The sequence below is a fragment of the Silurus meridionalis genome, chromosome 12 (assembly GCF_014805685.1).
Source record: "Silurus meridionalis isolate SWU-2019-XX chromosome 12, ASM1480568v1, whole genome shotgun sequence".
Taxonomy (NCBI): domain Eukaryota; kingdom Metazoa; phylum Chordata; class Actinopteri; order Siluriformes; family Siluridae; genus Silurus; species Silurus meridionalis.
The window spans coordinates 11,153,953-11,180,587 of NC_060895.1; the positions used below are offsets into that span (position 1 = coordinate 11,153,953).

At 38.3% G+C, this 26,635-nt stretch overlaps 1 protein-coding gene across 8 annotated transcripts in view; it reads left to right on the plus strand.

Moving 5' to 3' along the window:
• The first annotated feature begins 1,205 nt into the window (after nucleotides 1-1,205).
• Nucleotides 1,206-26,635, plus strand: part of sez6b (seizure related 6 homolog b) — a 159,372-nt gene continuing 133,942 nt past the window's right edge. For 2 of the 8 annotated variants that reach the window (XM_046862677.1, XM_046862678.1), the window contains exon 1: nucleotides 1,211-1,741. In XM_046862677.1, coding sequence (XP_046718633.1) covers nucleotides 1,669-1,741 — 73 coding nt within the window. In that variant the 5' untranslated portion in view covers nucleotides 1,211-1,668. Of the gene's footprint in view, nucleotides 1,742-26,635 lie in introns of all 8 variants that reach the window. The other 6 variants (XM_046862684.1, XM_046862685.1, XM_046862682.1 and 3 more) reach the window with 5 other exon arrangements.

Below are 26,635 nucleotides of genomic sequence, written 5' to 3' on the forward strand. Positions count from 1 at the left end.
CATCCAAACATCCCATTTCACCAAAACACTGACCCTAACCCTAACCCTCTAACCCTAACCCTAACCCTTACTCTCTAACCCTAACCCTAATCCTAACCCTAACCCTTACCCCCTTACCCTAACCCTAACCCTTACCCCTAACCCTAACCCTTACCCCCTTACCCTAACCCTAACCCTTACCCCCTTACCCCCTAACCCTAACCCTAACCCTAACCCTAACCTTAACCCTAACCTTAACCCCAACCATGAACCCTCCAGATCTGCTCCTTGAACTAAGGAAAACCTATTCACAAAAGATTTAAACAAACACTTTTTTTACTTTAAAATTAAACACTGAGATGATTTACTTTTACCAGTACATTGTTATTTAAAATATTGCACCAATATACTTATTAAATGTAATTAACTTGCTATTCTTATTTATAATTCTATTATAAGGAATGTATTAGAATTATAAATAAGAATAGTTATTTACACACAAAAGATTTTCCCACTTCTATGAATACAACCTGACATTATTTAGACCTACCAGTCCAAATAATGTCAGGTTGTATTCATAGAAGTGGAATGTCCATGATTGATTGGTTGATTATTTGATTGATTGATTTTACCCATTTAAATGATGCTTAATATTTTATAAAACCTTTCAGACGTCATTCAGGTAATTTATTATATTTACACAATGACATATATATAAATTTGCACAAATTCCAGAACCCCCTATCCACCTCATTCCCCAAACAGCACTTTTACAAACTATGGGTTATTTTGTTGCAATATATTTAATTCCATATTGAAATATTGTGTCCTGTTCCAGTATTAATAACCCGTTTTTCAATTATTTTTGTAAAAAGTGGAATGATAATAAAAATTATTTTTGTCATTATGAATCTTTACATGCTCAACTACTAAAGCACAAACTCTGCGCATGCGCGGTTCACTCACATGTCTAATTACCTAGCCTGATATTGTAGTTTACAATGGCAAAACAAGGGGTAAAAAAAAAAACACTTTGGTGTCTTTGAAGTCACCTGGGGTAATAAGTACTATTCAGAAATAGCCAGGAACCTGTTAGTTTAGTAGATAGCATGGAGCTTTGCTAATAGTCCATTGGGGTATATAGTTGTGAACTCAGGGCCGGCTGGTGCGGTGTTGGGCGCGCGCGGTGCGGTGCGGTATTGAGCGCGCGCGGTGCGGTGCGGGGATGAGCGCGCGCGGTGCGGTGTTCTGTGCTGCAGTACTGGAGGCGCGTAAACGAGGGCACTATTAGATTATGTACGGTACGGAGCGCGCGCGAGGCTCAAGCCGTTCCGCTTTCTAACGCTAGGAGCCCAAGCGGCGGCGGCGCGCAGCCTCCAAGCCAGAAAAGCGGCTTATCCCGCGTGCGTGCGCACGTTTATTCATCATCCCCGCTGCTTCGACTTTCATTAGAGTTTAAGAGATCCGAGCAAGATCTCAGCTCAGGAGGTCGGACACATCGGAGCTCCCACTGCGAACTGTGTGTGTGTGTGTGTGTGAGTGTGTGTGCGCGCGCGGGCGTGCGTGCGTGTGTATGTGCATTGGTTTTGTTGTTGGTGGGGTTTTTTTGGAGGAGGCAGCGCCTGTTTATACTGAGCAAAGTGTAAGAACACGAGGACGCATCGCTCCGACAGAAAGGAGACCCAGAGCATGAAGCCAGCGGCAGTGTTTTACAGCTCCAAGATGATCTTCTTGATCATGGTGATGATCGCACCGGGAAAAGGTAAGACTGAAAAAAGAAAAAAGAAAATCACATCATTCAGGAGCGCAGGTGTTCCGCGATATCTGTCCTGTCAGGACTGGAGACGCAGCTGGAGATTGTGTTGACGTGATAGTGATCGTGCTTTCTTTTTGTGTTTGAACACGTGTTTTTATTTGCAATGACTTGATAGGACAGAACGAGTGGGTACTAAAATGCCGGTACATATATCTAAATGTGATGATGATGATGATGATGGTGCTGATAAGGAAAGGATCAGGCGGGCAGGAGTATGACACACACACACACACACACACACACACACACACACACACACACACACATATATGTACATATACACTCTACATTTTATAGTCATGTCTTTATGCTTTCTTATTTGTAATAAGTTCATAATGATCATGTTTGATAGATTTTTATATACTATAAATAGTAGTTGTGACAGGAGCTTTTGAGTGCAATTGTGTTTCTGGTGCCCAAAGTTTTTCCCAGCATCTTTGTTTTTGTGAAAATTATGGATTAAGGAGATCAACAGGCTTTGGCAGTTCTGATATTGAGGATGTTAGATTATATGAAAGGCTTAATACTCTGCATATATTAGGCCATAAACCTGACCTTAATAATATTTTATGAAGTTTAAACCCATGGATCTTTCTGATCGAAGTAGTAATGTGTTTCATATATATAGATGATACATAAACGTAATCAATAAATAAGTATTTGTGTATATGCACACTAATATTTCAACAAATAAAATATTTATAATGGTTTTGTCTATGTGATATAATTTGGATATAATAAAATATAAAAGGGGCCTCATTTCTACTGTGTCATAAACCTTCTACATTAAAGTTATAATGAGCCAGTGTGTACACATTCTTAGGCATAATTGTGCATAAATGATTTGATTATATTAATGTGCAAGTCATAAGTGAGAAATTAATAAATTAACATAAAAAATTACACCTAGACCTGCTAAGTAAAAAAAAAAAAAAGGATTGCTGCTACCGCTGAAACAAATAGAACAAATATCATTAATCAGTGCAATTGTGCTTAAAGGAAACACATTTGTTATATATATATATATATATATATATATATATATATATATATATATATATATATATATATATATATAAAATAAAAGATTTGTCATTTGCTGTTCCTCTAAATCCTGCCTAGGTTGCCTGTACATAATCAGTCGTGACCCTGGCGTATGTGTGAAGTGAAGCAAAAGTAGCTGGATAACCCATTTATAATATTTTACACTGATCAGTCACCTTGATTGCGGTGCACAGTGGCTTCGGGCACTCTACCTCCCTCTTACCTTGAAAAGCACGCCAACTAATGCACCATCAATCCTTACCATACAGTGGGAGGCAGCTAAAACCAGGTCCCAAATAACACAAATGAATAACACTGGGGATAACATCATAACATCAAAACAACAGAGAAAGGTTAATAGGGTGATTTTCTAGGCTCCAATTTACATATGGTGTAGGAAGTGATACAGGTTTAAGTACGGAGTATGTATCATACAATGAATGTGTGACTTTCAGAGGCTCTTGTCCCTTCCGGAAGTTAGTAAATCTACAGCAGCTACAGTCCAGCACTCCCCAGGGTTTTGCTGTGATTATGGGAGTGTCAGAGGAGGCTGACACATTGCTCCGTGCTGCTGCTGGGCAGATGCTGCCTCTGATGCCGATCATTCCTATTGAGGGCAGCCCTGCAGAGGTTAAGCTATTAGCCCCAACACCAGGTGGTGCCCTGGTCACATCAGCCTCTATCAGCTCTCTCTTGGCTGTTCTGCTTGTCAGTTCTTTCATTTCAACTGCAAATCATCAGTGCCCTTGTCTTCTTTTGTGCATGAGGTTATGTAAGGCAAAAGGTGTGGAACAGCTGCTCCTTTCCACCCTACAGTTTACCCTTGTCATAATAGTCTTAGAGCGTGTGTATTTGTACCCAAGATTAAAGCTGGAATGAATATATGAGGCGCTGTGCTTCGTAGCCTCCCACACTGAACACATGCGTTCTTGAACAACATCTCCACTCTTCAGTAGAATCACATATATAAAATAAAGGTGTACACACACCTTTTTTTTTATATAGAAATAAGGTGAAACCAATAGAAAATAAGACTTGCCTTCAGTGGGTTGCAAACTCCTTGCATTTCTACAAATATAAACATACTAATATGTAGAAAAGGAAAACGTATCTCGTTCTAGGTCACCTGTTTTGGTATTATTTACATTAATTACATATTTTCATTAAAAGGGACTTTCAACACCATAGTCATTTACAAGATGTCCTTTCTTTTTTTTGCCCTGGTACTGTGGATGATAAAATCTTAAATGCATGCATATCCATTGAACGGTCCCTTGTGGATAATCTCTGAAGATGTCTCAGTGATCAAGTACTCTGCTAGGTACCAGGAGACTACATTAAGGAGAAAAAAAAGGAGTCACAGGGGAGAGGTGAGCTAGACACATTTTGTTTGCCTGATTGAACATTTTGTTGCTTTTTTAAATAGATATCGACTGTGGGTTTGATAAAACCTTGATGATGCACAGGATCTAATTATACAGCAGATTTTAAAAGCTTTTCTGTACTTTTCCCTCCCATTTAGTTCAGTCTAGCCTGCATTGACCTGGTTACGCCACAGCCTGTATTTTCTTCCAATTATTTAGGATGTTATAGTCTCATGTGGCTGTTCCTGCACACACACACACTCACATGCTGTAAAACGAGGGCTATAATGAAATGTGGTAGAAATCATGGGTCAGGGTGCAGGTTTGCTTTATGTGCTCCTTTTTCCTTATCAATAAGTCAGCAACCTCAGTCCCATAAATCACACGTATAGCACAGTATAATGTTCTACAAGTCGGTTAACAGCACAGCGCTGTTGAATTCTTGAATCTGTTGATTTATATTTTGTAACAGCAGCTCTGACAATAGTACTGATTACAAAGCAAACACAGGTTTCTCTTAATGTGTTATTTCCTATACATGATCATTTTTATATGCTGGACCTGCCTCTGGAACAGACAAAAAACATGTGTAATCACTCGTGGTATGGTTTTGTTACAGATTTATTTTCAGCACATTTTTTTGTAGAAGCCTTCAGTGTGAACAGTCAGCGGTAATGATACAAACGTGTGTCCCACGTGTTACATAACATCAAATGCAACTATTTATTATAAAAAATTTTATTTATATTAATTCTTTTTTAATAAATGGAAAGTCTGTTCGAGTTGGCAAATTGGTGTGTCGTAAGAGCGATTAAACACTTTTCCATGTGCTGTTGCTGGAAAATATTCAGAGATGTGATAGAAACTGTGTTGCAGCAGGCTTCATCAGATCACCCTGTTGCTGATTACTTAGGTTCAACAGCATATCCCATTCTTTTTTTATCGTATTTAGTAAATTTTATTTTGAACGGGTTTGTTTGAGTCGGTTCTTAAGAAAGTCATCTAATTGAGATTTATAATCTTAATTAAATTTGTCAATTAATATTATTTTGTGGAAAAATGCAAATTTTTTGTATTAAGTATCTGTTTTTCCAGACATCAGGCTTGTATTCTCAGAGGGAATATAAGCAAATCAGGGCTCTAGATTCAAATAAAATTATGAGAGAGGCCATGCAAGAAATGATGCACTCATTCTATATTTTGTCCCTCTGACTATTCTTTCTGTTGCTGCTGCAGAGAAAATCATCAGTCTACTGTTGGTGATTCATTGGGTTATTTATAAGGTTCACCTATGTGTACACTGGTGAACCTTAAATTCAATATTATCATATGATCAGTATGATTGAATAAAATCAATATGCGACACATTTGTTGCTATGTACAGTGTGAACAGAGAATACCACCCAGGTAATATATTGTGAGTGAGGCTCCATCAGTAAAGAGACTGCACTTGTAGCAGTGAAACAGGCAGGCTTTGCTTGCACACCCCTATAATGTGGGTGGGTCAACAAGTGCAGATACAAAGACAACGTACATAATAAAAACGCAATTATGTTGAACCATCGTAAAGCATGTGGGCATTCTCTTCTGGTATAACTATGTGATCACTCTCATCATACAATTTGCAGCGATTGAAAATACACTTTTTCTGTATTCCGGCAAGCTAATCAAGCACCATTCACTGCCTGTATAGCTTACTAATTATTTTGAACAGCCTCTTTTTCAATGGGCTCATTTGGAAATGAGTGTTATTGTCACACCCCTGAGATCAAAACGTTACTCCGGTGTGTCCCAGGCGCTGCCAGGGTGCTGGAGAGTTTGTGGTTGTGCTTTCCCACATTATGCAGTAACTATAATCAGATCCTGTTGCACAGCCATGGATGTTTTTCTTATCCTAGTGGCTGCCAATCACCATGTTATTTCCCTCCTTTTGTGTTTGTGCTCGTCACAGGATTTAACTATTTAGTATGCACATATTCTCCTTCCCCATTCAACAGTCTATCTGAAGCAGTAAACATCCGAGTGCCTGGGCCCTTTTAGCTTATGTGCTCTGACAAGCACCGCACTTTATTTGGCATTTCTGATTATTCAACACGGTTAAAGTCTGATTGAACTGACAGATGGTCACATGGTCATCGCGATCCAGCTGGGCCTGAGCACTGATGTCTGTTCTCATATCCGTGGTGGGGCTGGGTTTGCTGTTTGTGCCAATTCTGTTTCACTTCGGTGAGCAATACTGACGTGGACAGCACACGCGCGGAGGTTGGCATTATTGGCGTCCTATTAGCACTGTGACTCACAAGACTTTTTAATGCGAGCTCTCAGCCCACTTGTATGGAGAAAAGGTGGCAATGATGGAAAAAGAAAAGAGTGTGGTTGGAGGAATTCATCACAAATCAATGAGGCAATCTCCCTCAATAGCAGCTGCTCCCTACCACACGATTCCTCTGGCTATCCATTTGGCTTGGGCCAGTAATCCATACTGCTCATAAATCCTGCAGGCCTTTTGCGTAGAGTTCAGGTCTTACTGTCAGCCATAAAGAATGAAAGGACGGAGGGGCCCTGTGCCTCGCTTCACTGGGTATGATATCTTCGATTCATAATGCACCAAGCGCCTCCACTTCACCCTCCTTTTACTCGTGACCAATCATTCTGACACCAATGAGCTCTCCAGACAGGGAGTACAACAGAGCCTGTGGTGAGGAAGGGAAATCAAAGTAGAAGAAGCTGTATCTATTAAACTGTAAACCATTATGTAAATTGCAGACAGTGGCATTGTGCTACTTTTAATGGTCTCTGAGACATTGGTATCACTTTATCACACTGAGTCTTGGTCTGCATTCAAGCAGCAGACCTGGTGTATTTTGCACATCTGTTAGGCATGCCTCTGTATTGATCGGGCAGCCAGAGAAGAGCAAACGTTAGTGCAGCACATCAGCTGCTCCTTGCCTCTCCTGGACTGGCAGGCTATATACACCTGGCTAATTGGGCCTGGCGTGTGCAGGGTATTCAGAGTCTTGGGTTTTCTGCAGTGATTAAGCATCAGACAGCCCATTCTTTCTTCTTGCTGTTTGGAATGCCAGCTTTCATCTAGAAACTGCTTCATCTCAAGCAAAAGCCCGATACGGCTCAGCACTAACAGAGGCAGTGGGTAATCACCTCAGGAACAAGTTTGATTTACAAAACCAGATCCTCATAGTTTGAGATGACCAATGCATTTTCTTCAGAGGTAACAACTGTTTTATTTAGCCAAAATACTTGTGGCATGGGAGCATAAAAATATATTTTTTAATAGAATAGAGCTAGAATTATGTTGTTAATAAAAATGAATGTTTGAACTGAATTATTAGTGTCATAGTTAATGGTGTGATATTGAAATCCAGTTGGACCTTTGAGTTTTCAAGCATCAGAACTGGCAGTGGTGGCAACATTGTAAATCCAGGGCAGTAATTAACACCCCTGGTGCTGGAGTACCCCCAGCCCTGCACATTTGAGTGTTTCCCTTGTGCTAACGTATCTACACTGACCTAAGAATAGCTTAATTAGATAATTACTTGTCGAGCATTTTGAATTATCAACAATTATTCAGCCCTCTCTCACATTTGAACCCTCTTGGGCTCTCTGATCTGGTGAACAAGACTGTCAAAGCTATTTGTCTAAGCACATATTACTTTCATAAAAAAACATTCTTTATGTTTGCTGCATATGGAATTCCCAGGCCATGTTTTTTATTTCAGCCTTAGGATAAGCATATTTAGTATGCAGCAGTATGCAGTGCTGTGGCGTAGGATCTTTATACTTTTGAAAGAGGCGATGCATATTATTAAGCGCATTATAAGACTCACATCTTCATGCAGATGAAAGCTGCCTTTATGAGGCCCACAGTGACATTGGAGCTGTAAACGATTTGCTTAAAGGTGAGCCGTGGGTTTTCCAGAGCCGTTGCTAATGAACCAAGCGTGTGAGTGTGAGGCAGGTTTTGTCAGTTCCCTATGAGCCACAGACAGCACTGTAATAAAGATGAATAATGCAAATCTGAGGTGCTGGCATGAGGTACCTACGGCAAGAGTCGACCTGCTCGTTATTTACCTTTACACAGTTGTCAAGGGGGATGGCAAGCAGCGCTTGCCAGCAAATAGATGGACCAGAGAACTCAGAGCCAGTAAAATAAGACAAATGTGGCTATGCAGTTTCGACATTAATCACAATAAAACCATTACCTTTCTTTAAACATAGATCACCAACAAGGTGAGAAGGCAGGAGAAGCAAACACACTTTAGATCACCGTAGCTGTTTTGCACTGATGTAAGCGACGATATTGAAAAGCTGAAATGTTCTGATTTGTTGAATATGTCTTCTTTTATATTATCAGTTATAGAATTTCACGAGCTAATTTCTTTAGGAAGGAAATAATTATAGGAAGCTTTACATCTTTTTAGGCAGGAAATAGCAGAAGATTTCATTCATAATGGCAATGCTTTTCTCCAATTGAAGTTGACTCAATGGTGGTTAATTGGCTCTTACTTACACATTAAGTTTGCAATCTGTGATAGAACAGATGCTTAAAATGAGCTTGCACTGTATGACCACCTGCAGCAGAGCTGTTTCTGTAGCCTCCTTAGACTGAGTTGCTCACTGTGACACCCTTCTGAAATGAATACAGCTGTATCCACATGTGTACATGGGCCAAATGATCAGCTATATCAATAATACAGTAAATCCCACTTTACTGATGCATCGTTTCATCATACACAAAAATAAAACTGTAAATATCAATATTTATATTTTTTTAGCATTGTGATATTGTTATTAGTCTAAAGTTCATTATTGTCTTATAACTGAATGTCCTTTTTACACCACAGTGATTAAAATCTATAATAATAAATATTACCATTAATAGTTATTTTAAATGTTCTGGAAGGTACAAAGAAAAACATGCAGCTTGACAGTGTCACTGAGAAACAGGAAAATACAAAGTGCTCTGTTCTTAAGACTTCCAATGTCAGAAAACATGACTGGTACAAAGTGGCACATGAGACGCCATCCCTAAATGTCAAGTAAACATGCTTTTAAAATATTTGTTCGCACACATGACATGACATGCAGCATCCATCATATACAGTCGTGTAAATTTGCTTTTACTTCCAAAGAGAATTTAGCCAGAATGAGTGCAATAATACAAACCTGTGATTTACAGCTGGAACTACTGTAATGCCAGTGCTGCTTTTAATGTATGGAATAGCTATTATATTGCCACTTTCTACATAATTTTTCCTTTACTAGCAATTTACCAATTACTATAATTACATTTATCACTGATTTTTTTTTGTCTCACAATGTTAATAATCTAAAAATACCCAAACAAATGAACCAACCAACCAACCAACCAACCTACTAATAACAACAATTTTGCCCTGGCAGAAAAAAGTAACTGACTTTTACAAAATATTGGTTTCAAAGAGTAAAGCAACTAGAATTGTACATTTCCTGAAGAAAATTTAAGTGGTACTTGTGTATTTTTTTGTCACATGTCTAAGTTTACTTATTTATTATTTACTAGTTTACTTTAGGGGGTGGGGCCAGTCACATGTCTAGCAATGAAGTCTCCCCACTGTGCCGAGTGTTTTGACATTTCACATTTGCTGGGGTTTTGCAGTTTCACATATATTTCAAAAGAAAGCTTCACAAAATCACCAATTATATCTTTTACCTCCTGACGCTTTTCTCTGAAAGGTTGCATGGAGAAAAGAGTGAAATGGAAATTTACAGTACTTGTGCATGGTTACAATGCTGTCTTCTAAAGCTGTTCTTCCTCTCCACAAGATACTACATATAATTTCCGTGAGAATTTCCGGAGAATTTTTGTGCAATTCAATGTACAAAAAGATTTAAACTTGATCTTTGTCTCTAATTGATCTGTGTGTATCTAGATTTGTCTTGAATTGTATCAGTCACAAAAGTGGCAAAACTGCAAAAATCGTTCTCAGGGAAAATGAACAAATAAACTACAACATTTTGCAACATTCTTTTGGATAGTATTTGCCCAGGTTTATTATCCTTCTAGGGTATACACGTGTACACTTTTCAGTTTGTGGATGCTGCTTGTTTCACAGAAAAGAAATAACTGTGAAGAGTGTGTTGATCAAGCTATGCAATACGTCCTGTGCTGTTCCTTATAGGCTTTTAAGGAAGCAGTGTGGCACAGTCACATTGATTAGCTTTGTCATCCCACGCTGTTCACTTCTCATTGTGTTCGAAGCCAGCTGCTCAGCACTTTGATCACTCGTGTAATGACTTGAAGTTTGAAGGTTTGCCAGATACTGTCCACCTACAGGGAGCAGCTGCACACCAAGCTATTCTTACTAGTGTTTGAAATCCAGTCGCTAAATCAAATGCATTATAGCTATGTGGTGCCAGTACTAATTATTTTGTAAGAAGGTAGACATTTTTTTATGCTTCCGATGCTTAGTCCTCTGAACAATCCAAGATGTGTATTGATATGTATTGTTCCTGCTATCGAACATTTATAATTAGATTTCAATTAGAGTTTGTATCACATTCTTTTGTCACAATCCAATTGCATTGTTTATTGATTACCCTCTAATGTGATTTCTGTGGAGTTTCTATTTTTATGGGTTATTAATTTTTGTTTATTTATAAGTACTTCTCACTATCTGCTACACTTCTCGTTTATGCCTTTGCACAGTACAGTAAATAATAGTTTTGTGTGGAAGTGTAAGACATTTTTTACTGGTTTTAACACAAAAGGCTTTAAATAAACAGACTTTAAAAACAGGTGAAAAATTATTTATGGTATTCTCCAAACAATGCTACATTCTGGTTCCGCTAGAAAATATCTCTGCATGAAAACATGTTAAAGACATGCAAGCATTTGCTTTGGATTAAAAAAAACAAAAAACATTAATGGTCCTGATGCAGTCACACACTGATTTACAGTGTATTAAAAACTCCTTTCTTTTTGCTTTTTTTTTAGTTGTAGTTGTTTTCCCCTGGTTTATGGTACACCCTAATCTAAAATAATGCTTGACAAACAAGAAGAAAATAATTACAATACAAATCTACACTATATAGAAAAAAATTGTTTGTGGACAGCTGACCAAAAGGATTTGTAGAAGAAAAAATTCAATGCTTCTGCATCCAAAGAGATTCTATACAACTGTGTGCCTCCACCTTTGTGGTAACAGTTTGGGGAAGAACCACATATGGCTGAAAAGTCAGGTGCACTTTTGTCCAAATAGTCTATTTTATCAATAAATACTCACAATGTTAACCCTCCAATTTTTTAGTCCATTGATTCTACAAGTTTTGTAGACAGGTTTATGAGTTGCACATTTGTGTTGGGACTCTTCAGTTCTTCTAGGTTTATTGAAAAGGTGCTCTCTATAATTCAGATCATGTGACTAGGCAGGCCATTGAAATACACTGAACTCTTGCTGGAGAATGTGACAGTGCAAAGGGTTGATTGAGTGTGACAAAACATATTAAAAAGAAATTATTATATCAGAGAAACCGTGTGCTCCAGCTTTCTGTAATAGTCTGATTTGTCCTGCTTTTTTTCCCTTTTTTTTAAGACATATAGAGATCAATAAGCATTGAAAGCCAGGGCGGTGTTTGACCATTGCCCTTGCCGATATTAGAAGTGGTCCAGCAATGAAGAGTCAGAGGCCATATGTGTGTGCTCTGTATTTGTCAGTGTAATTGTACTGATCAGTTTTGGCTGCTACGTATCAGTCTGACAGCCAGTCACAGATGAAAAGTGCTTAGACAATTTTATGGGAGAATTGTACTCGATACACTGTGTTGGGACTGCATGAGTGTGTGTGTGTGTGTGTGTGTAAAATTGTTGATGTTCTTGTTAGTACAGGAATAACGGGCAGTTCTGACCTTATAGGGACACTTATTGGGGTATTATAAAAGGTCTAATTTACAAACAAAATGTTTTAAAATAAAAACTTTAACGTGTGTGTATTGGGTCATGTGATACAGTTTTGTGTATTGTGTGTTTATGCAGTTTATTATGCTGTCTTTAATGAATCCAAATATAGTCAGATCCTGAAGTGCTATATATTTCTAGTGGAAATGATAATCGTGTGACAAAGAGGTCATTACCCTATTCATGTTCCACTTCTGTTTCTGTGCTATAGATGGCAAAATCTCATATGCCCTCTTATCAGCATCCTGTACATGCACAAAGTGACTCACATTACTGAACACACATAATGAGTACTTCAGTCCTCTTGCTCTGAAATGTGCAGTTTTATTTAAATACTTGTGTTTTTTTGTGCATGAAGTAATTATTCATAATAGTCATAAAAAATCACGTCAATATATATAATTAAACTGTTCACAATACACATGTTGTCTGGTGTATTGTTTTATCACATATACAATCAGAATGAACATAGAGCTATATGTTACACCAGACAAGCCTGCTGGATGGACAAAATGTTTCATGTTTCAATGTTGCAGTAGTCGTGCTTTTGTGAAACATTTCCTGCTTTGCTGGAAACCATACATCATATTGTAGCTTGTTTCAGCTCTCTTCCACATTATGGCTCTGAATGAGATTGGTTCCTTGCTGTCATATTAGCATTTATGATGTCAGCAGGATATTTCATGCACCATGAGAATCCTGCTTCATGATTCAAGATGTTTCGGAGAGAGATTCATGTCGAAATCTTTATTTCTCACTATTACACTCAGACATTATTTTTTGCATCTGTTAGAGAAATCTGTTTGGCAGAGAACTTGCAGTGCTGTTCTGGAAGACTGTTTCATGTTTGTTCAGTATTAGGTTATTTATGTGGGGTATGATAAGAGCTTGGTGCAGGGGCTCAGCAGTTCATCCCACAGGGAAATTGGCCAGCGCCTTTCGTCGTCTCTTTCAGCCTGCCATAGAGAAACCTCCATTAAACAAAGTGTCCATCGTCAACCAGCAACCATTTCTGCACCGTGACCCCAGCCAAACCCAATCTACTGCAGTGTAGCACGCAATCCGCACAGTCAGTTAAACATCTACAGACAGAAGTGTAAAACTCATACTCTCTCAAGTGGAAAACACAGAGGACAGTGCTTGAAGACTGGGGACTTTTTTGAAGACCTGATCATTTTTTTATAGTGGTCAAGACCTTTGGTGAAGTTTAATGCGAGTGGTTACTTGGCCTTGTGCTGAGAATGCATTTGTGTGACCTCTCAATCAACGACTAACCAGACACTGCTATCCAAAGGGGTTTTGCTGTGTTCCAACAAATAGTTATGAACTACTACGTTACTACATGAACACATCCTTTTCTTCTGCTTTGTAGTGCTATATACCAAATTACCTAAACCATAATGTTCATCATGGTACTTAAGTATAACATGTCAGGCCTGAATAAATTCACTAGTAATATTTAGGTGATATTGACAATTTACTTCATCCATTAAACAAATACTTCTAGTATTGATCATCTCAGTTAAACAACAATGATAATAACTATTTTTTCCCTCTGTGTTCACTAGATAAAGATGCACTAGATACATGTACTGCAGAGTGCCCACTGTGGCTTATTTTAGACAAAATAAACCAAATATATTTGGTGACATTGTGTCCGAAATGTTAGTTAATCAATATTAATTTTTCTTTGTAGAACTGTCAGAAAACAATATGACACTCACAAATGTGCTGCTGTACTGAATATCAACACATCTGTGATAACCTGCAAATGGTATGCAAAACATACTATTATTATTATTATTATTATTATTATTATTATTATTATTATTATTATTATATTATTATTACCTATACCTATATAATTTATATTTGTCCACTGCAAATGATCCAAAACCAAGCTGCGTGACTTGTGTTCAACCTTTCCCACACCACCCTACTGCTGTGCTCCACTGGCTTCAAAACACTGATGCTTGCCTACAAGGCCAAAAATCAACCAGCACCTTCTTACCTCAGAGACCTCATTACTCCTCGCACTGCACCACGCTGTCTGAGATCCTCCAGCACTGCTCAACTGGTACCACCTTCTCTCAGGATAAGAGGTAAGTATACCTCAAGGCTCTTCTCTGTTTAAGTGGTGGAATGAACTTCCCGTAGATTCAAACACTTCGAACAGCGGAGTCCCTGACTATCTTTAAGCTACATGTGAAGACCTACCTCTTCCTGAAACATTTAAACTAACACTTTCCAAGTTTGCTTTGTTAAAAAAATAGCTCTCAACAGAGTCTGATTTACCTTAAATTCTAATCCAGCATACCAGTTTAGATTTTTTCACTTATAGATACTCAAACACAGTTTAAGTCTCTAACGGCAGTTGTCATCCTTGTGAGCTTCATGGCCATGCAAACCAACTTGTTGCAGTGTACAGCATATTGCCTGAGCACTGACAAGGAGACCTTCCGCTTCTGCAACTTCCAAAACAATGCTGGCAGCACTCATGCGTCTGTACTTTGAAGCAGCTTTGCACCTGAGGCACAGCCTGAGGACTCAACGTCTTTGATCGACTCTTGTGATGCCTGTTCCGAGTGGTACCCGTCCTGGAAAACCTCTTTATGACCCTGGTCACTGTACTGTAACTCAGTTTCAGGGTGTTACTGATCTTCTTATAGCCGAGGCCATCTTTGTGGAGAGCAACAACTCTAATTCTAAAAATCCTCAGAGTTTTTTGCCATGAGGTGCCATGTTGAACATCCAGTGGTCAATATAAGAAAATTGTACTCAAAGCACCAAATTTTAACTGCTCTAATACAAGATACACAAATATGTATGATCCTGTTAAGCACACAAAAACATGAACATGATGAAAATGACATGTTGCTGTGCATAGTAACACAATGTACAGCTGTTATCACTTAGGGTTCACTCACTTTAGTTTTCAGCTATTTTCACAATAATGGCTGTATGTTGGGTTATTTTCAGAGGACAGTAAATCTGTACTGCTATACAGGTTACACATTGACTATTCTAAAATAAGTTTAATTTCTATAGTATTGTCCCTTGAGAAGATATACTAAAATGGTTGCTGAAATGTGAGGGGTCTACTCAGTTTTTTGAGATACTGTAAATTGTGTTTATTAAAACTGGTTTATAATGTTACATTTGCAAAGTTAATAATTTGTCAGTCTCTAACAGTTGAGCTTAATAACATTTGAATATTTTTTCTCAGAGCCTGTGCCAATCGTTTACACCCATAAATACAAAATTAGAGTTAGCATGCTAACAAGGTTAGCAAAAGCAAGAATTGTCATTACTCTCAAGTACACTATATAAAACTATATACCACTCAAAAATGTCTCATAATGATTTATGAGATTTAAAGTTGCTGTTTTTTTCTGCAGTACATGCTAACAGGGTGTAGATTGAAGGTGTAAGGGAATAAGGAAAAATTTACTGACAGGATGTTCATGTAAAAATAAACATGAAGATATGCAGGGTAGTAATGGTTTTGTGCTTAAAGCCTGTGCTTCTGATCACAAGGTTGTAAGTTTAAATATTGTAATCATATTTACAGACAGACATAGACAGTGTAGAACAGCTGTTTAGTGGTTGTCGGAAAATCCATAGTAACAGATTGAATCATGTTTATCATTCCAATAATAGTCTAAAGAAAGAACTCTAACTACCCCTAAGTGGTATTTGGGACAAAAGTTGGATTGAGCCTGGATAATTCTGGACAAATCTCTCTGGTCCAGCTTGTTTGAAGCAGAAGTAGAATAGAGCAGTGTAGTCTACTCTCTGCTGGCTTTCAGGATTAATTGGAAATAGTCTACACAGACAACCTTGGACACAGAGGAATCGGGGAAGGATCTGCTTCACCATTTGGATAAATAACATGATCTGAAGTGCAAAAAAAAAATCTAAGTCACACTCACTCTTTATGTGTGAATTGCAAAAGACTGAACATTTAGGATGCACTTTATTAGGATGTCATTTTCATGTATGTGATAGAAAATGCAGATTTCCACACTGCACATCTCTATCTGCATTTGCAGGACTGACTCACTGCTTTTCTTTAACTGTTTTATATCTAAGCTCTTTTTTCTCTTTATTTCTTTGTGCCCATCACAAAGTCCTCCATGTCTGTCTGTGGTACCCCAATGCTGACCACTAGAACGGAGAATGCTTAAACATTATGCAACTGCCACCGTTAAAAAACAAGCAATTCCTCTTCATATGCACCTGTATAGACGGTCTCCTTATGAACCATGTCCTTGTAACCATGGAAAGTGGAGACAAAGCCTTCTTTGGCATTTATAGTATTGCTGAAAGGATTCGTTGATAGAAAAAAAGGAATTTTTTTGCTAATGCTTTGAGTGGATGAGAATGTGTCTAGGGAAATGAGGTGACCCTGGGTCTTTTAAGTGCATGACCATCATTCTAAAACCTGCAGCACTGAATAGAACCGTAGATAATGTGAAAAGGGCTCATCTGTGACAAAATGCTGTTTTTTGTGAAGCCTTATTCTGTAAGCACAAGGGAAAATCAAGCCAGACAAAAGGTTCATCTTGCACCATAGCATTTATTGTCTATGGCAATAATTTATGCTGTTCTGCACTAATACACTAATACTATGCTATATGACTTTTATAATGTGAAACTTGAATATTTAGTTATAATGGTGCACAGTATATTTGCATTATGCAATTTCTCAGGCAATGTACTGCATGTTGAAGGAAAATAGTAATGATGAAATTTCTTGAATGGCTATAATGAGGCTTGCTCTTGAATTTCTGCACATTGGAAATTGCCAGTTGGCCTTCCTTGAGTGGGCAAGATTTAATCAATTAGCAAAAGGCCACAAGCAGCCGTACAAAAAAGAGACAGTGGCTCCCTACAGGAAGGTCAACAGAAAGTGAAAAAATAAAGATATTTCTATTTGGCAGCCTTTCTGCTGTGGCTAAATCTGTGCTTGGTAAATTGTTTACAATTATACCACATGGTTTATGAATTCTTCAATCTGATTGGCCAGAAGGTGATGATTAGTTTATAACAGCACGGCTCTGACAGTAGTGCCAGCAGCAATTCTAATGGTAGGTTTTATGTTAATGTGTTCATTCAAATATGTTCTCAGTTCTATAGTAACAGCACATTCACAAGGATTTATATGGCAGATTTACACATAATCTCCACAGAAGTGTAATAATAATTAATGACTGGAAAAAATGACTGTTGTTTAAATGTAAAGTAATAGCACACTTTGTGGTCTAATGGGATTAAATAAAAAATTAACAGCAGTTTGGTATGTTTCTAAAACTGCATGTTTATTTCTTACTTGACTGAAAATTGACATCTGACGTTCCCTTTTTTTTTTTTCCAAACAAATTTTCATGTTCTGTTATACAGTTTGCTGGACATCTGTTTTTTTCTGCATATTTCGGAGACCTCACTCGTTCACACTCTAGTCGATTACTGACACATGCCACTTCTGTGTACAAGTGTTTGTTTAGCAGTATGTGAGAGATGCTTTCAACCAGCGTGCACGCCGAGAGAGCCGGAGAGGCAAACACATTCACCATCTCGGAGCATGACGTGAGGAGGGCATTCAAGAGAGTGAATACCAGGAAGGCAGCAGGACCAGATGGAATCACAGGTCGGGTTCTGAAAGCCTGCGCTGACCAGCTAGCACCGGTGTTCACTGAGATATTCAACCTCTCTCTGGAACAGGCTGTTGTCCCCTCATGCTTCAAACAGTCCACTATTGTCCCTGTCCCAAAGAAACCCCAGCCTGCCTGCCTCAATGACTACCGCCTGTAGCTCTGACCTCAGTAGTGATGAAGTGCTTTGAGAGACTGGTCAGAGACTTCATCACTGCATCACTACCAGACACACTGGACCCATTACAGTTTGCGTACCGTCAGAACCGTTCGACTGAGGACGCAATTGCACATCTTCTCCACACTACAAACAGCCACCTGGACCAAAGAAATGGGAATTACACAAAGATGTTGTTCGTGGACTACAGTTCAGCATTCAACACCATAATTCCCTCCACACTCACCTCTAAGTTGGAGGTCCTGGGACTCAGCCTGCCGCTGTGTCAATGGATCTCGAACTTTCTGACGGACAGACCACAAGCTGTACGGGTGGGAAAACACACCTCATCCACCCTCACCCTCAGCACTGGAGCTCCCCAGGGTTGTGTTCTGAGCCCCCTGCTGTACTCACTGTACACACATGACTGTGTGGCCACTTCCAACTCCACAACCATCATCAAGTTTGCTGACGACACCGCTGTGGTGGGCCTGATCTCCAACAACGACGAGACGGCCTACCTACAGGAAGTTAAAAACCTGAGAGATGGTGCCAGGAGAACAACCTTCTCCTGAACGTCAGCAAGACTAAGGAGTTGATCGTGGACTTCAGCACGAAGCAGGAGCGGTCATACCAACCGCTAAACATCTGCGGGACTCCAGTGGAAAGAGTGGACAGTTTCCGGTACCTGGGTGTTCACATCACACAGGACCTGTCTTGGTCCTGTCACATCAACACCCTGGTGAAGAAGGCCCGCAGCGCCTGTACCATCTGAGACGCTTAAGGGACTTTAAACTACCCTCTCAGGTGCTTAAGACTTTTTACACCTGCACCATCGAGAGCGTTCTGACGGGTAGCATCACTTCCTGGTTCGGGAACAGCACCATGCAGGACAGACGAGCCCTCCAGAGGGTGGTGCGTTCAGCCGAACGTACCATCCACACCGAGCTCCCTGACCTGCAGGACATCTACAGCACACGGTGCAGGACCAGAGCCAGGAAAATTGTGAAGGACCTCAGCCATCCCAACAATGGACTCTTTTCTCTGTTGCGTTGGGAAACGCTTCCGCTCCCTGAAGGCGAACACAGAGAGAATGAGGAGGAGCTTCTTCCGCAGGCCATTCGGAGTTTAAACCAGGAAACACCCAGGATCTAAAACTGGCCCACTCTCCATCATCACCATTTTTTCCCCTGCACAACCACACTTTTCGTATACGGCACATTATACACTGGACTTGCACAGCACAGTGCACTTTACATTCCATCTCTTTTCATATTTTCTTTTCATTTTCTTTTCATATTTATTTCATATTTTTATATTCTCTTTTCTTATACCACACCATCCCGCACAAGGACACTTTACACCACACCTCACTGCACACGGACACTCATGGTCAATCATAACTTGTTTACTGTTGTTTACTGGCTAACTGCACACTGCCATAAACATAAACATTTTCTGTGTACATTTTCAGTGTATGTGTATATATATGTATATGTATGTGTATATATGTGTATATGTATATGTACGTATATATACATATATATTTATATATTTATATATCTCTACATCTTATTTATCTGCCTTCTTTCTTATTATATTTTTCTTTAAATTTTGTTATTATATTTATATTTTTTATATTTTCTATTCTCCTTTTTTACCCTATTTTATTCCCTCATGCCGGACCGTCGTCAAAAGCATTTCACTGCATGTCGTACCCTGTATGTATGTGTTTGTGACAAATAAAAAATTTTGATTGAATTTTGAAAATTTTGATTTGATTTGATTTGAGTTACCATAGGGGGACACAAGGTAAGCTATATAGAAACAACGTGGGAAAGTGTTTTATTTAAGGGTCTGAATGTTTGTAAGAGAATGTTAAAAAGGGATTGAAGTATGAGCTTCCTGCACATTTCTGACAGTGTTTTTGAGTAAAAGGCTGAGGTGCACAATCCAACTTTGGCCTAAGCGGCTTCTGAACTATCTCCCTATCTCCAGGAGCTCTCTCTCCACACTCAAGAAGTACATATCTCCTCAGTATGACTCAGGGCTGTGGTTTTGACAGTTGGAGTAAATAAAAAGATGTCTAAGAGCTTCACTTCCTTCTTTCTGTTGAATTTAAGCCGTTAGATCCAGCGCTGATCCTGTCTATCACTCTGGCTTTTTTTTGTTGAACAATTTTCAACCTGAACTCTTAGAAATTTTTTTATTGAAGGGGCGTATTCAAACGACTACATCGCACATGCTGGAGCCACTCATTACATTGCAAACAGCACTACATATCCTTTACTACTTACCTTTCTTATCATTTTTGAATAATTTCTGAAATGATGTCAACTGATTTTTTTTTTCACATCGTCCTTAAGAAATATATACCAGAGATTATGTTTGTATTATGTTGTATTTTTACCTGAGAAGAACAGTCAAATTCCCTTTTGAAACAAGGTTTTGTCATAAAGGCTGTAAATTGGATGCTAATATGACAAAAAAACTTAGTTCATTATTATGCGACACTGACATACTAGATACCAAAATGACATTTAAGATTTTTATCCTTGTGTCAGTTGAATGTTTGACCTTTAAAGAACCTTTAATAACGTTTATGCCAGATTTCAGTATGTTTATATATCAGTATGAGAGAAATACCGTATTTTTCGGACTATAAGCCGCTACTTTTTTTCCACTTTTAAACAACGAAGCGGCTTATTTATGAATTTTTCCTGGGTTTTTCCCGGTTTCATAAACTTCAAGCCAAAAAACTGAACCCCATAACATTAGACCGATGGAATTTCCGAACGGAAACAAAAAAATGCACCTCACATGTGTTCTGAGCTGCACGGCATCGGGAGAAAAAAAGTTTTTTTTAAACGCACGACGATGCCAAAATATAAAGTCCCGAGAGAAATAGTTGTGAAAGGAAGGAGGAAGACAGTGAACAATGACTTACTTGGTCGGCTACTGTTTAGATACAAGCCGTTGTAACGCGTTGAGTCTGGGCTAAGGGAGAGCTCGCTAACTCCAGTTGCAACAGAAATCACATAAGCACAGACAGGTTTCCAAAACTCGTGCTTTTTTATTTTTCTTGGCAACAGCGTCACGAGTTAGTCAAAGAAACTTAGAAATGAGTATCAGAAAATAATAAGGACATATTCCTCGGTTTGTTTGTTTTTATTCCTCGGTCTTGCACACATGCAGTAATACCGGGAAAAATCCGGCAGAGGCTATTCACAAAATACCGCTATGCTCCTAAAGGAAGCGCAACATATTTCACCCGTTACACCGTGTGTAAGGTGTATTTCGTTAAAGCCTATGTAAAGTACATTAGTATAAACAGGTGCGGCTTATTTATGTTTAAAATAAAAATCTTTGTCAAATTCAGTGGGTGCGGCTTATTTATGAGTGCGCTTTATAGTCCGGAAATTACGGTACCTCTATTTACAAATTGTTTGCTGGATTTTCTAAAATTCATTCACAAATCTTACACCCAGAAACATGCATTTTTGCTTTTTTATTTTTTTATATGCACAAATTTGGTACATTTTCTTCTGAACATTCTGCTGGTGACTATGTACAGTCCATGCTATGTCCTATATTTGATATGCTGATTAAATTATTTTAGCATTCATGTCCACACAGCCATATCTGCCCTAATTCTGTCATTTTCCCCCACTTGTTTTTCTCTTATTTAGCTTAACTCCTCTATTTACTCCACATTTACAGTCTAAGACTATTCTAATGTGTTTTTAACCTTGTTTTTGATGTAGTGTGTTTTGTTGTGCTGAGGCATAATGAGACAAAGATTAGACTTTTATTTGTATGGCTGCAGTTTTAATAACACGGTAGTCCACTGGGTCATTTCTCATGTTTTTATGTGCTATGATAGACACACACCAGTAATATTAACAATTTTACAACACAATATATTCATGAAAGAACTTTCTTCTAGAAACTAGTGTATTGTAACGGAACAATACTTGTGTTTTTGCCATTTAGATTGTATGTTTTTATAATACATCACACCTATCCATCTTACAGAGAAAGAGAGATGTAAAGATATTATTGTGACATAAGACTAATACTGGTAGAACGTACATTAACTAGAAAGGTGTACATTAGGTGTACAACTACAGAATATTAAACATCGGTGTATAATGTTCCCATTATTTGTATGATATAATATATAATGCAATAATAATTAATAACAGTTACAGAATACATTAAAAGAATGAATTTCAACGAAACCATCATCACAGAAGGAAGCCTTTTCTGAAGCTGGCTCACAAGAAAGCCTGCAAACAGTTTGCTGAAGACAACCTGTCCAAGAGCATGAATTACTAGAACCATGTCAGTGAACAATGACAGTGAACAATGACAGTGAACAATGACAGTGAACAATGACTTACTTGGTCGGCTACTGTTTAGATACAAGCCGTTGTAACGCGTTGAGTCTGGGCTAAGGGAGAGCTCTCTAACTCCAGTTGCAACAGAAATCACATAAGCACAGACAGGTTTCCAAAACTCGTGCTTTTTTAATTTTCTTGGCAACAGCGTCACGAGTTAGTCAAAGAAACTTAGAAATGAGTATCAGAAAATAATAAGGACATATTCCTCGGTTTGTTTGTTTTTATTCCTCGGTCTTGCACACATGCAGTAATACCGGGAAAAATCCGGCAGAGGCTATTCACAAAATACCGCTATGCTCCTAAAGGAAGCGCAACATATTTCACCCGTTACACCGTGTGTAAGGTGTATTTCGTTAAAGCCTATGTAAAGTACATTAGTATAAACAGGTGCGGCTTATTTATGTTTAAAATAAAAATCTTTGTCAAATTCAGTGGGTGCGGCTTATTTATGAGTGCGCTTTATAGTCCGGAAATTACGGTACCTCTATTTACAAATTGTTTGCTGGATTTTCTAAAATTCATTCACAAATCTTACACCCAGAAACATGCATTTTTGCTTTTTTATTTTTTTATATGCACAAATTTGGTACATTTTCTTCTGAACATTCTGCTGGTGACTATGTACAGTCCATGCTATGTCCTATATTTGATATGCTGATTAAATGATTTTAGCATTCATGTCCACACAGCCATATCTGCCCTAATTCTGTCATTTTCCCCCACTTGTTTTTCTCTTATTTAGCTTAACTCCTCTATTCCATGTTCTCTTGACCTTTTCACCCCCTCTCTCCAACATTGATGGGCAAGCTTCTGAAACAGGAGACAATTTAGGGCTGGTATTAACAGAGGTCTCTCCTCTGGCCTGGCCTTGCTACTTTTAAGCCTCTAAAGTCCTGCTAACTCCCTGCACACCTCTCACACACCACTTCACCCTGCTGACCCCTTTCAGAGTGCACCACCACTGCTGAATTCTGGAGCAGTCCACAGAATCCATGCTATAACCTCCACATTTACAGTCTAAGACTATTCTAATGTGTTTTTAACCTTGTTTTTGATGTAGTGTGTTTTGTTGTGCTGAGGCATAATGAGACAAAGATTAGACTTTTATTTGTATGGCTGCAGTTTTAATAACACGGTAGTCCACTGGGTCATTTCTCATGTTTTTATGTGCTATGATAGACACACACCAGTAATATTAACAATTTTACAACACAATATATTCATGAAAGAACCTTCTTCTAGAAACTAGTGTATTGTAACGGAACAATACTTGTGTTTTTGCCATTTAGATTGTATGTTTTTATAATACATCACACCTATCCATCTTACAGAGAAAGAGAGAGATGTAAAGATATTATTGTGACATAAGACTAATACTGGTAGAACGTACATTAACTAGAAAGGTGTACATTAGGTGTACAACTACAGAATATTAAACATCGGTGTATAATGTTCCCATTATTTGTATGATATAATATATAATGCAATAATAATTAATAACAGTTACAGAATACATTAAAAAGAATGAATTTCAACGAAACCATCATCACAGAAGGAAGCCTTTTCTGAAGCTGGCTCACAAGAAAGCCTGCAAACAGTTTGCTGAAGACAACCTGTCCAAGAGCATGAATTACTAGAACCATGTCATGTGGTTTGATAAGACTAAGATAAACTTGTTTGGTTCAGATGTTGTCCAGCATGTGTGGTGACATCCTGGTGAGGAGTACCAAAAAATGTGTCTTGCTTAAAGTCAAGCATGGTGGTGGTGGTAGCATCAATGTCTGGGGCTGCATGAGTGCTGCTGGTACTGGGGAGCTGTGATTAATTGGGGGAAACATTGATTCCAACATGTACTGTGATATTCTGAAGCAGAACATGATGCCCTCCCATCAGAAACTAGGCTGAGTGGATGTTTTCCAATATAACGACCCCAAACACACTACCTTGTTAAGAAAGCTGAAGCTGAAGGTGATAGAGTGGCCAAGTATGTCTCCAGACCTCAGCCCTGTTGAGCACCTATTCGGCATCCCTAAGCGAGGTGGAAACGCGCCGTGTGTCTAACATCCAGCAGCTCTGTGATGGAGGAGTGGAAGAGGATCCCAGCAACAATGTGTGCAACTCTGGTGAATTCCATGCCCAGGAAGATCAAGGCAGTGCCACATAACAATGGTGCTCATACAAAATATTGGCACAGTTTTGACATGTTCATTTAGGGTGTACTGAGGTTTTTTTGCCAGGTATTTTGACAATAATGGCTGTATGTTGTTATTTTAGACATTCAGTGCAACCCAGATGAGGATAGGTTTCCTCTTGAGTCTGGTTCCTCTCAAGGTTTCTTCCTTATGCCATCTCGGGGAGTTTTTCTGATGGGGAGTTGCCACATTCGCCACCGGCTTGCTCATCAGGGACAAACTTACTTATAAAGAACATATTCACTTTTAATCACCTCATTATCTGTGTAAAGCTGCTTTGAGACAATATTCATTGTTAAAAGCGCTATACAAATTAAAATGAATTGAATTGAATTATTTGTTTGAGGAGAGTAAATCTATACTGATATACAAGCTAAACATTGACTACTCTAAAATATATCCACATTTAATTTCTATAGTGTTGTCCCTTAAGAACATATAATAAAATGGTTGCTGAAATGTGAGGGGTATATATTTTTTTTTAACAGATACTGGATATTTGTTTCAGAATTAATTTATTATTAGTAGCTGTGAGATTAATATCTATCTATCTCTCTATCTATCTATCTATCTATCTATCTGTCTGTCTGTCTGTCTGTCTGTCTGTCTGTCTGTCTGTCTGTCTATCTGTCTATCTATCTATCTATCTATCTATCTATCTATCTATCTATCTATCTATCTATCTATCTATCTATCTATCTATCGGTATGTCTGTTTATTTTTCTTTTTTTTAAAACACTCATATAACTCCTGAAAGCAATATGTTGTATGGAAAGATTTGACAGAAAAAGAGCTGATATAACAAGGGAGAAGACATCCAGATGCTGTCCTTATTTAAAATTATATATACCTAATTATATATACTTTTTGAAAGAAGGTTCTCTGTGACCCAGCACTTTTATTGTATTTTTCAAATGATTCACCAGTGCATAATATGTTTGCTGTAGAAGTGTTAATGCAATATTTTTCATATTTCTTTGATTTTAAGTCTTTTATGTTCTCAGAAAAACCCTCGCCATGTTCATTTTGGGTCCCCGAAGTTATCTATATAAATGGCTTCCAACTGAATTAAAGGAGAAATACTGTGAGGAAACATTCTGGTTAGTTTTTTTATAGGCTTAATCAGGCACCATCTTGTGTATTCTGCTGTTTAATAGATCTCGTTTCTCTGTTTCCAGACAGCAGTTCTGCCGGAAAGGAATAAAAAATTACAAAGACTGTGCAAATAAATGTTCTGTTTAACTGTATTTTTATACTGATGTATGTTATGGTGCCTTTGAGAGCCAGATTGCGAAACTCTTAGTTCACCATGATGAGATTGTAGTGCTTCTTCGTGTAATAGCATGCTTCAATTTCAGCATGAGTGTCAGCGCTTGACCTTTAAGTTGGATTCAAGCGGCTGTAAATTCTGTCTGAACGAGAAAAGTGAAGCTGGTGGCTGATGAGAACGGGGAAACCTGGAAAACCCAGGAAACTCCATTAATCTATCGATTTCATTTAGCTGTTAATTTAAACAGCACTATGATCACACCTTTATCAACAGCTAGAGAGATGTGAAGAATTTCTCATCATTTTCAGATTTATCTGGAACAAAGTTTTGTTGGATTCATAGTCTTTCCTAGGTGGAAACACACCCTGGATGGAATGGCAAGACATTATAGGGTAGCATGTACACACATAGACTTGTGCTCTCATTCATACTTGCTGGCAATTTTAAGAGTTTAGTCCACCTAATTGCATGATCTTAGGAAGTTAAAGGAAACCAGAGAGCCAAATGGAAACACATGGCATTGGGAAAACCAAGCTAAGATTTGACCCAGAACCCTGGAGCTTTCTACAGTACTGTTGTTCTAAAACTAGATTAACTATTTGAAACCCCATTACTAAAACACTGAAGGCACTTCTTGGGTATTTCTTATGACCTACAACAGATGATGTCAGTGAAAGATATGAAAAAGTTAGGCTGCAACTTTTAACATTATAATGCAGACAGCATCACTGTTGTGCGGTGTTTGCAAATTAGACATCTGGATTTTCTTTCCCTCTGGCTCTTAACCAAATATCTGTTTATT